At 37.6% G+C, this 12050-nt stretch overlaps 1 protein-coding gene across 1 annotated transcript in view; it reads right to left on the bottom strand.

Annotated features, from left to right (window-relative positions):
- Positions 1-12050, bottom strand: part of ppil2 (peptidylprolyl isomerase (cyclophilin)-like 2) — a 50147-nt gene that overhangs the window by 14388 nt on the left and 23709 nt on the right. Inside the window, exon 14 of the mRNA XM_051951037.1 lies at positions 6380-6413. Within this exon, the coding sequence (XP_051806997.1) occupies positions 6380-6413 (34 nt within the window). The remainder of the gene's footprint in view (positions 1-6379; positions 6414-12050) is intronic.

Here is a 12050-nt window from a genome sequence, read left to right as displayed (position 1 = left end):
ATATCAACGCCTCAGAAACACGAAGTTATATCGTCACGATCCATTAAAGCGGCAATAGTTTGAAATTTTTGCATCACTTTTGCTTTAAAGTGCAAATAACTGCACTGTTCTAACAGTTTTTTATAAATCAAAAGTCAAACAGTGAAAGAAACCCAGCAGGCAGAGCTTGAATATGCACTCAATGACCACTTTATTGGGTCAACTTCACTAGTAAAAGGTTGAACCCTCTTTGTCTTCAGAACCGCCTTAATTCTTGGTGTCATGCTTTCAACAGGGAAACACTCCTCAGAGATTTTGGTCCATATTAACATGATAGCATCACACATCCATGATGCCAATCTCCTGTTCCACCACATCTCAAAGGTGCTCTATTGAGATCTGGTGACTGTGGAGGTCGTTGGAGTACAGAGAACTCATCGTCATGTTCAAGAAACCAGTTTGAGATGATCTGAGCTTTGTGACATGGAGCATTATCCTGCTGGAAGTAGCATCAGAAGATGGTCCACTGTGGTCATAAAGGCATGGAGATGGTTAGCAACAATACTCAGGAGGCTGTGGAGTTTAAACCAGGATCAGTTGGTACCAAGAAAATATCCCCCACATCATTAACCACCAGCAGTCTGAACCGTTGATACAAGGTTGGATGGATCCATGCTTTATGTTGTTTACACCAAATTCTGACCATCTGAATGTCGCAGCTGAAATGGAGACTCATCGAACCAGGCAAGGCTTTTCCGATCTTCTAGTGTCCAGTTTTGTTGAGCCTGTGTGAATTGCAGCCTCAGTTTCCTGTTCTTAGCTGACAGGAGTGGTACCGCTATAGTCTTCTGCTGCTGTAGAACATCTTCTTCATGGTTATTGTGGTTCAGAGATGTTATTCTGCATTCCTTGGTTGTAACCAGTGGTTATTTGAGTTCCTGTTGCCTTTCTATCATCTCCATCCAGTCTGCCCATTCTCCTCTGTCTTCTTACATCAACAAGACATTCTGGTCCACACAACTCACTGTACATCTTCTCTTCTTCTGACCATTCTCTGTAAATCCGAGAGATGGTTGTGATGAAAATCCCTTTAGATCAGCAGTTTGTGAAATACTCAGACCAACCACCATGCCACGTTCAAAGTCACTTAAATCTCCTTTCTTCCTCATTCTGATGCTCAGTTTGAATTTCAGCAAGTTGTTTTCACGTCTTCATGACTAAAAGCACTGAGTTGCAGCTATATGATCGGCTCATTAGGTATTTCTGTTAACAGGTGTGCCAAATAAAGTGGCCAGTGAGTGCATGTTCAGATTGGTAGCACAGTTGTGATTTAAAACATGTATGAGCTACTCTACTCTCCTGGTGTTATTCATGCTGGTTCTTGGTTGTATTTACTGGGACAGGAGCCATTGCAATGTTCTCATTTACACCTGAGTTTGTCCTGCTGGGACGAGACAAACGGGCTGCTAAGAAAAAAAACCCTGTTTTGGCGTCTCAATACAGCCTGTTCACATCTCCAGATTATTTATAATACAGAGCTCACAGTTGAATACAGCCATTACATTATGTGATGTTAACTTATTTATTTCTTGCCAATTCCATAATCAGCAGTTTCCCTAAAATGCAGCAAAACACCAGTAAATCAATGGAAAGAAGGAGAACGATACCCGATATAAATATCACTGTAAACGCTCTACAAGTTTGGAAAAAAACATGAAAAACCTCAACCTTACAGCTTCTCCGTTTAACAGAGAAGAAAATAGATTCAGCATCTCCAGCCTTGAAGACTGAGCCAAGACATTTTAGAAGGAAAAAAAAAACACTGACTGTCAACAGTTCATATACAAGAATTCTCTGCAGTGCACCTGTATGAACAGATGTCTTACCTTACTTATATGATTTTATATTGCTGGGAGGACAAAGCTGTTTTTATCTAAAGGATAGAAAGTCAGAGTGTTAATCTGCCTTTTAAAGCACCATCTATGATGTAATGTACAAAAACAAAGCCGAGTAGCTCTCAGTAACTCTGCAATATCACTCCAATCCATAACGTCCGGCTCCGTCATTATGCTGATGACTGTCGACTCTATATACCTAATATCCAATGGGGCACATATAATGTCATCTTGAAGGATGGTGCTCCTGAATAGGGACGTATCTTAAGTTGTACTTGGAATATCCAATAAAAAATACGACATACATCATTTGGGTTAAACACAGTCTCAGACTAAAGACACAAAAGTAACGTACCTCAGAAAGAGTAGGTCTCAGAACACTATCCATGATACGGTATGTACCTTCTTAATGTTTTCACCATATGACAATGGTGTACACTTTTGTTTAAAAAAAAAGCAAAAACTGACTGTTTTTTTTCCATACACAGTCTTTAATAGTCATTTTACGTTACCGTTTGTCTGAATGGAGTTCAAGTGGTGTTAAGTTTTAGGCTCGGCAATGCATTTTTGCACCCTGAAATACAATCTAAAGTGTACTTTGCCTGTATGAAAACAACACAAATTTAGCAGCTCTTTCAGTACTACTTATTCAAATTACTGCACCATCATGGGAGGGACGAGGCGGCGTTCGTTCTAATAAGAAGCAGGAGACCCGTTTGCCCTTGAACATGGAGCCGTGTAGAGAGACTTCAGCTGTGAATCATTATTCAGACTGACTTCATCATTAAGAATCATCATGATGAGTATACAGGAATAAACGCTGCAGGAGCTTATTGGCTCCCAACAGGAGCCGAGGATTGTCGCCCCGAGGTGCGTTTCACCGTCCTGCATCCTGCCAGCTGGTGTGTGTGCATGAATGCGTTGTGTGCATATGTTCTGCAGGTACACTATGTGCTCGGCGAGTGTTTACGTCGGAGTATTAATGCACACGACCATCCAGTCCACTCCTCAGAGGTTTGTGCAGCCGTCAAGTCCCCCCCCCCGGTGACATTTTTGCATAATTTATCAACTGCCTGACATTTTACCTCCTGTATGCCCCGATCATAAATGAAGGGAGAGCGAGAGAGGGGGAATTAATTCTCGCCAATAAATCAAAGCGCTTCCCCTCTGATGTGAGTTTGAAAATTCCCTCGAATCAAATCAACGGTACGAGCTCAAACTTTGACCTCCTGGAGAAGTTCAACAAGAAAGAACGAAGCGGTATGAAAATAGGCTGTGAGGCATCGCTGCTAATGAACATTTTAAAATACGCCAGCATGCGTTTCTCTTTTCCTCTTGTGAAATATTATGATTACGAGTTTGTGATTTCATTTACAATTCAATGTTTAACTCTCTGAACCCTAAAACCCCACAGGCAAGTTTGAAAGCCAAGCTGTTTTTAATAAAAACAACTAAAAATGGGCACAATTGCACCATTTATCTGAAGAAGAAATTTGCAAAACAGAAAGAATCCTCAAATGTTAAATTTTTCAGAGGTACATGAACTACTAATGAAGAAACTTAACCAAATCTAAGCTTAAAATGATGATATCTCATCAAAAACACTTTATTTTGGCAAAATAAACCATTTATTCCAAACAAAATGAAAAACATGTTTGGCTCAGGCAGTGTTAAATAGACTTCTTACATGTTTTTGGGGCTTGTTTGTAGTATTAGTGTCAGTTAATTTGAGCTGTATCGATGCCAATACTTCTGCCGTTGATAGCTTGTTTCTATCTGTACTTTTATTTTGAAAGGAGAACAAGAAAAAGCATTGAAGACAGTCCTCATAAGCTGACTAACATCATCAAAGCATGACCTACCAACAGGGTTGAAAGGCATGTATTCTCTGAACAAAAGCAGCCAAAATAACAACTTAATAGTCAGAAAAAAGAACCATCAGATTTTCCACTTTTCAACAGCCTTTCAACTATATTGTTTGACGCGCTATTCCATCGAGAAAATCAACCAAATTTAAGCTTCAAGGCATGATATCTAATCGAAATCACTTTATTTGGCATGCCTTGATTGAAAAAAATGCAAAAAAAATAAACCATTTACTCCAAAAGCATTCTGTTAAAAAACAAAACAAAAAACAGTAACATGACAAAAATAGTCAGTGACTTCCAGATTGAACTGCAGGTAGTGTATATACAGAGCAGAAGGGAAACAAGTATGAAAATAAATGAAAAAATGTAAGTACTTTCATATCTAAAATATGTAGTCATTTCTTTCCAGTATTGGTAGACTAATGTGCATGCTGATTCCAAGTTTTATCATGGTTTCCTAATGTTTGCATAATAATAGTAATTGTTATGATTTATGGTATTACAACTGCATCGAAGGCATTTTTGAGTTTGCTTCACTTGTAGCTATAGCTGTTTTGTTTCCATAGGGGTGCAGGCATTTGTATTGCAGTTACAAATGAGCCCACAGTGAGTAAAACACATTTAGAAACTGCTCGGGATTGAGAGGGTTAAAAACTTGTCTTTCTCCGAAACCATCTGGTCCTGAAGGGTTTTTGATAAATGAAGCACTTCTGAACTTGGGAAACGCTACAGTGAGCAGTCTGCTGAGTGTGTCTCTTAGCAATTTATGTAGAGGCAATGAAAGAGACGGATTCACTCAACATGTGTGGGGCAATTTTTATAGCGCTTCCTCGCTGCTCGCACCTAAAAATGTGTCAAGAAGGCATCGCACTGTGGCTCGATATCTTATTTTACCATCACCGCATCATTTTATTTTATGCTCCTAAAAATACACACTCAGTTTTTAGCAGCCTTTATCTGTACCTCTAACTGTGAGCCGAATGAGGGCTTCAAAAGGCAAAGCTTGACATTTGTCACGCTCGAGAGTAGATATTTGAAATACGCTGAACCAGAACAACAGACGGGAGTCCAAAGCTTCACAGCAGCTTCTTATGTAAGAGTTCTGCATGTATGCAATCTGCATGCTAAACCCCACACCACGCTGCATGTTTTGTGGTGACAGACAAACCTGGCCTTTACACTGGAAAAAAAAATGACCCTCTCAATACATGGAAAAATAAACTTATTTCAAGGAACTTTTACCTTGAAATAAGTGAGAAAAAAAATCTGCCAATAGAACACGTGAAAAATGGCTTGGTAAGATTTCTTGAAATAAGATATGATTTTGAGATCTTAAAATTAGCTGGGAAAACTTATTTAAGCTGTATTTCATCAGGATTGTCAAGCTTAAGTGTCTTATCCCTCTATTTGTCCTCATTTACGGAACCAAAAATATTGTTTCCTTGTCTGAAAAAATCCAAAAATTCAGCAAAGAATTCCCCAAATTTATAAAATTGCAAAATCTTCAGGAAGAAAATTCCTTAAAAGCTTCCCTTCAAAAATATTTTTAAAAAATCCCCAAATTTGGCAAGAAATAAAAAATATAAAAATTGTACATATTTTCAAAAAATGAATATCTTTCAAAAATCCTACAAAAAGTGATTATGTATATATATCAGTAAAAGTTCTAATATTTTCTTCAAGAACATTAAAAAAAATTAACCAAAATCCAGCAAATTTCACTGGATTTTGGTTAATTTTTTTCTGCATGTTCTTAAAGAAACATTCTTAAAATTATTTCTTTATTTTCACCAAAAAATGTTCAAAAATTTCCCCAAAATTTTGGAAAACGTGTAAGACTTCTCTGTAAAAATATATTTTTTCCCCACATTTTTAAACTTTAAAATGAGTCAACTTGACCAACAGGATGACACGAGGGTCAAAACAAGACAATTTCAAGATTGTTTGACTTAAAAGATATTTAAGATGCATTGTCTTAAAACAAGTCCCTCCATCTTGCTGGAATGCCACTTGGTAAGTGAATCTATCTTAAGTGAGATGAGATGTTTTGATTAAAAATAAGAAAAATAGACTTGGTAAGATTTTGAGTTTGTGCAGTGTACAGCCGGTTAAAGGCTCTGTTATTGGGTTTGTGTGCACACGCCGTTCGGTCCAGGTGATGAGAATTTTCACCCACAGGCCAGAAATTCTGCACCTTCATAAATCTGTCATGCTGGATGCGTTTTGCATAGAGAAGCCGATGGACATAAAGCTCACTTTGTGCTGCAGAAACTCTCACAGCAGCAGCAGCACAGGACGACACGGAGGCAGGAAATTAACTGCATGCGGCCTAGCAGTCAATTACACCGAGCTGCCTTATAAACCAGGCTTCAAAATGAGGAAAATTACACCACAGGCTGCATGACTGGTTGTTCACCACAGCCCCCCCATCTTGTACCCGACCCTCTCCCATCGGCATCATCTCCGTCTTTGTGCGACTGTGTGTGCTCCCATGTGCCTCGGCGGGGTAAATTTAGCTACACTCTTTGACTTGCGAGCAGTATTTACGCAAAGCTTCCAAAAAGGAACTATTAATAATTCAACAGAGGGGTGGTTATGTAATTCAGAAATGTAGTTTAAGTGCAGCGCTCATCTTACCTGTGCCGGTGCCTGTGGGGTCTCCTCCTTGAATCTGGAGACAAACGAAAAGACTTAAGGTTAGGGTTGGTTGACGTACGAGTTTCCATTTCACTGTCAAAGAAATCCATCTGAGGCAAACTTCTGAAATGTTGCAAAAAATATAAAACCTTAATTGGGTTTGGAGTGAATGAACTAGACTGCATAGCATCTTCAGAAGGCTGAAGAGAGACACAAAACCATTTATTCCCAACAAACTTGGTCCATTTATGACAGAAAAATGGAGAAAGATCTTCAGAACTTGCTGTCAATCAGGCAAGTTGTAAATTATTTTTTTCATATCAGCTGGTATTGGCCATGTTTCATGCTGTCCGGGCACAAAACAGAGTCAAGCTTAAGTGTGGCAATGAAATTAGAAAACTAGTGAACAATTACAGCAGCTAATTTATTTATTTAAAAAAAAAAAAAAGAATATTTGCTGCTTTCTGCGGTCTGTCAGGACTGTATAAGCAAACATAAATGCCTCTTTGGCCTTGGGAACTTGCAATGGTTTTGTTGTCTTTGTTTACATACTAAAATACACAGTAACTGAAGAAAACATGAGTAATCTGTAATGAATATAAATATTAGCCACCCTACTCATGTTAAAGTGATAGACTAACCCAAAATCATTTGAATATTAATGCGAGTTAAATGTTTGTGACGTCAAAAAAAAATTTAAAAAAATTTGGACTTTTAGATTGAACTGCAGGACGTGTCGACACAGAGCAGAAGGGAAGCAAGTATGCAACAAAATTACAAATATACACTACTGTTGAAATTTTTTGGGTCACTCCGACAATTTCATGTTTTCCATGAAAACTCACACTTTCATTCATGTGCTAACATAACTGCACAAGAGTTTTCTAATCATCAATGAGCCTTTCAACACCATTAGCTAACACAATGTAGCATTAGAACACAGGAGTGATGGTTGCTGGAAATGTTCCTCTGTACCCCTATGGAGATATTCCATTAACAATCAGCTGCTTGGTGAGGCCAAGTCTCAAGTCAGGAGAATCAATCAAGACTCTTTTTAAGTTTAAAGATATTTAGGTCAGATACACAGTGGGCTGGGACCTGGAAATCTAGAAAATTTGACCCCCTCCAAATTGCTTTTATTTTTGTTTTTCTTATAGTAGAATAAAAATCCAGTTCAACAACAACAACAACAACAAAAAAAAATCAAGTCAAACGGTCTATTCTTTAAAAGGTTAGGCTAGTTTGAATCTCAGGAAATGGCACATTCCACAGGCGTAAAAAAACTGATATTTGAGCTTTTCATTCCATTTCTTTTTGAGAAATTAATCATTTTTACCTGAGATTTTAACAATATTCAGGTTTACCTGCTCCAAATTTTCTTAATTGCTTAAATTTAGAAGATTTCTGCAAAGTTTGAAAAAATATAGTAAATTTTCACTTTTTTTTCTGAGACTATTTTCATGTACCACCCAGAATATTTTCACTTGCCATAAGCCAGATATGGGAAAGTATATATTTTCTGAAAGAATAGGATGTCAGGTGTTGAAAAATACAAGTGTCAGAAAATCTGGCTTATGACAACTCTCACAGATCAAATTTTACTGAAGAAGGTCTAAGTTTCCCTGTGTGGACCTTGAGCGATTGATGTTAACACGTATGTATCGAAATTGTAAGTAGTACTTCTAATATACACATACTTTGCAGTATAAAAAGACTTCTAGATGTCTAAGTGTAACAACTGCCTTCAAATTTTGAAAATGGTCATTTAAGGCATCAATTTAGGGCAGATTTCATTAAAAATTCTTGAAATTTGGTAGATTTTTCCAGTTTAGACTTCATGTTTCACTGTTATGTTTTTTGTAAAGTAGTCATTTACTCTGCATAGAATTAGTTAATAAAACATTTTAAGGCAATATCATGTCTCGCCTTTCAAATTTACGTTTAATCACCAAATTCCATCGGTGGAACCCTACACTTATGTCTAGAAAAATCTCCCTGCAGCCTTAACTTTGTAATATAATTTAAAGATATCTTTTTAGATGTATTCCCAAGTATATTGCGGTTGAAATGAGCCCTCAGTCACTACCAGGGGATGATTTTTTGCCAAGATATTACATTTTTTCCAAAAAAATAAGCCGAGCAGCCCACTGTGAGATATTTGAGAGAAAAATCCACATCCTTTCAGACAAGTCAAAATCAAGCCTTTAGTCAAAGTCAATCAAGTCGAGTCCAAGTCCTAAGTCTGTCAAAACAAGTATGAAGTGTCCTAAGATTCAAGTGTTAGAAAGTCCAAGTCTCAAGTCAACTAAATCAGCCGTTTCCAGCTAGAATAGTCATTTACCACATTAACAATGAGTAGACTTTATGTCTGATTAACTTAATGTTATCTTCATAGAAAAAACTCCATTTCTTTTAAAAATAAGAACTTTTCTAAGTGACCCCAAACTTTTGAATGGTTGCGTAAGTAGTTCCATATCTAGAGTCAGTAATTTTTTTTTCAACATTAGCAACAACTATGAGCATTCGGAAAACAAAGTACATTTTGATTCCAGGTTTAATCAATTTTTAGCAAACCCAAATCTGAAAAGGTGATTCCATCTTTCAGAAAGAGAATTAACTCTTTTCTAAAAGTCAAAAATAAACTCAAAAAACGTGAAACCTTTTGTTTTTTCAAATTATAGTGTTTCCTTCAACTTTTCCCAATGTGATTCTTATTTTCCAGTGTTTAACCTCTACAAAATGACTCAATTAACCCTTCAAATTAAAGCTGAAACTATTGGATAATAATCTTTTAAAACCATTTTTTGTTCATTTGCAGTTACTTCAATGACTGAACAATCATTTATTTGCTGTTTCTTGTCCCATATAACACTAAATTGATTATTCCAAAGCTTTTAGACTGTCAGGCCAACCTCTGAAAACGTGTGAATATAGCTGCTTTTCTATGTTTCTGCCATGTGAAAGACTAAACAATTAACAAAACAGTATTTTCTGTGGTCACACACCCGAGTCATGGAGTCATGTTGCCCGTACTTCTTTCCAGGATACTGGCCTCCATTGTTCATTGTTGGGCTCAACCTTCCCTCTGACTGCTGCTACCGTTCTGTGCATTTCTTTCTTGTTTTAAGAGCCGGAGGTTTCAACCAGGAGCAAAGTTTTGATGAGGAGGCCCCTGTATGCTTGTACTTCTATTTTTGTAGCTGGCAAAATACTCTCCGCCAACAGCAGAGGAAGCATTAGCTGATTATTTTCTAAGGATTTTGCATTGTTTGCCATTAAACCGTTTGGGCAGAACAAGAGAGTGAAGACGGTAAAGAGTAAAAACATGCGGATATTGCTCAAATGTTTCAGTTGACACAGGATATTGCGCCACTGCGGTGTTATATAGTCTGTAATCGACCACTTAAAGAGCTCATATTATCCACATTTACTTGTTTTTAATAGTATATTCTGAAACACTCAAAAAATTTTATCTTTATGTGGTTGGGAAAAAATCAGTCTAGCATGTTTGTGCAGTGTTCTTTAGTGACAAACGTTGACTAACGAATATCATGCAGCCGACCGTTAACGAAGTTTTATGGTCATAAAAAGTAATCAGGACTCAGACTTCGTATGTAGTCTAGTTTAGCATATTTTTTGTCTTTTAAAAAAAACTCTCCTCTCGTTTTACTCTCCTATATGGTGTGCTTATGTAATTTTGTTTTCCGAGCAATATCTAGGAAATTCTTTTATTTCCTTTGGGACTAATTGCAGGTTATCTTCTCCTATCTGGACTGGTTTTATACACAAAACTGTGTTTCAGCCCGTCTTCTTTTAAAGCCCGCTTTTCTTTTTTGCTGTCCTTGTGAAGCACTTTGTCACACAGATTTGGAAAGACACTTAGTAGTAGCATTGTTAAGGGTTAAAAACCAAAAAAATAAACGGTCGCCTTGTATTTTCATGTCACGCTACATCATTGGAAAAAAGCGCTTTGATGCTTTTTTCTCATTTGCGTCACTACTGAGGGTTTATGAACATCTTTGAATGTTCTCTGAATGGTGATTTTTTGAAAGCAAAGCAGCGTGATGTCTACAAGTCCCAGGTTCCTCGACAGCTCACGTGTCAACCAGCAGTACGAAACTTCAACAGTTCTTCTGAGGCTGAAACGTGACACTGCAGCCTGCTGGGCCTCTCACGTTTCAAGGTAAAACCGTCGAATTCTTCCAAGTGTCACTTCACAATGTTCCCTACGTTCACAAGGTCAAGATGAGCTGCTGTATGGGAGCATGTTTCTGCTCCCACTTTTAAAGGGTTTGTTGCTATGAAATTATTCTCTCCAAGGCCACCTTCCCCTCCTTTCGGGCCAAGGAGGATAAGTCGTAAGTGGCTCAGTAATTACGGATAAACAATTCAAGGTTCGCCACTGTGTATGAAAACCACGGGACAGGAGGAGAAAGGTAAGGGTCCTCTCGAGACCAGATGTCCACTCAGAGCCACTTTAATTATGGGAGCGGCGGCTCTGAAACACACGGCGAAGCGGCTGATCACAGACCTGTCGTCTCAAATTCTCAGCCTGCGTTAAGAAGCTCCGGCTGAATAGCGAGTTCCAAGAATAAAGCTATGTTTACTAACCTCAGAGGCAGAAAAATATTAAAATATATCAGTATTCCAACAGAAGAGAAGGTAAATCAAAATATCATCAACATTGTGAGCAAGCTGGTGACTCATTTATGTTCAGTTTTAGAGTATAAACCCCGCAAGATCTGGCTTATCCTGATTTCTCATAACGTCAGCTTTAAGCATTTATGTTCACAAAATAAATAAATAAAACGTCAAACTAAGGAGTAGGTTGATGCAGCCAGTGAATTATACCGTAGCTATTGAAAGAGCACACTTTTTCCAATGACATGCAATGATGTACCAATGACAGCCAATCAGGGCAGTTTTTAACTTACTGGTACTGGCACAAACATAAGCCTGATCCTTTAAAAGATTAGATTAAAGTTTACCGTCATTGCAGAGTACGAGGACTCCGTATACAACAAAAAGCAATATAGCAAGTAACCAGAAGTGGAAAAGAGGCAGTGAAGAGCATTATATAAGAGTATGTTAATGAGTAAACACAATGAACAGCACGACAAGAGTGATATGAACATATGAAGTATATCAATAATTTAGCGAATAAAATGTTTGTTACATCCGCTGTAACACATATGGTGGAAATTTTAATAATTTTTGAAGTACACTGGATTTTTATCTCACATTACTAATGTCGTTTAAAGCAATGGGCAAATTATACAAATGTAAAACCAGGGATTCATACACTGCTATGGATTTGGAACACCATGTTGGTTTATTTTGTCTGGATTTACAACATTAATGTTAGTCAGAGGTCATTAAGCACCACATAAGACTTTGTCATGGTGCCCTTCGAGATGCTCTCTGCTTGCCAACATGGGGGCTACGCTATGAGACAGTTAAAAGCTCCATCTTGTGGCACAACCAGGTACTACAGCTAATCTACAATACTTGAAGGAAATATCATCTAGGAAAATGGTATCCAACTGGGACATGGCATCAGCAGATGCTGAATATAGACAAAAAAAAAAAAATCTGACTGATCCCATCCCAAAATACAATATTTGTAAAGCACATCATTGAGTGTTTACTGAGCATTGCTCTTATTAACAAG

This window comes from Acanthochromis polyacanthus, chromosome 7 (genome assembly GCF_021347895.1).
Source record: "Acanthochromis polyacanthus isolate Apoly-LR-REF ecotype Palm Island chromosome 7, KAUST_Apoly_ChrSc, whole genome shotgun sequence".
In the NCBI taxonomy this organism is placed as follows: domain Eukaryota; kingdom Metazoa; phylum Chordata; class Actinopteri; family Pomacentridae; genus Acanthochromis; species Acanthochromis polyacanthus.
The sequence above is the reverse complement of the archived record's forward strand: the minus strand, read 5'-3'. Positions and strand labels throughout refer to the sequence as shown.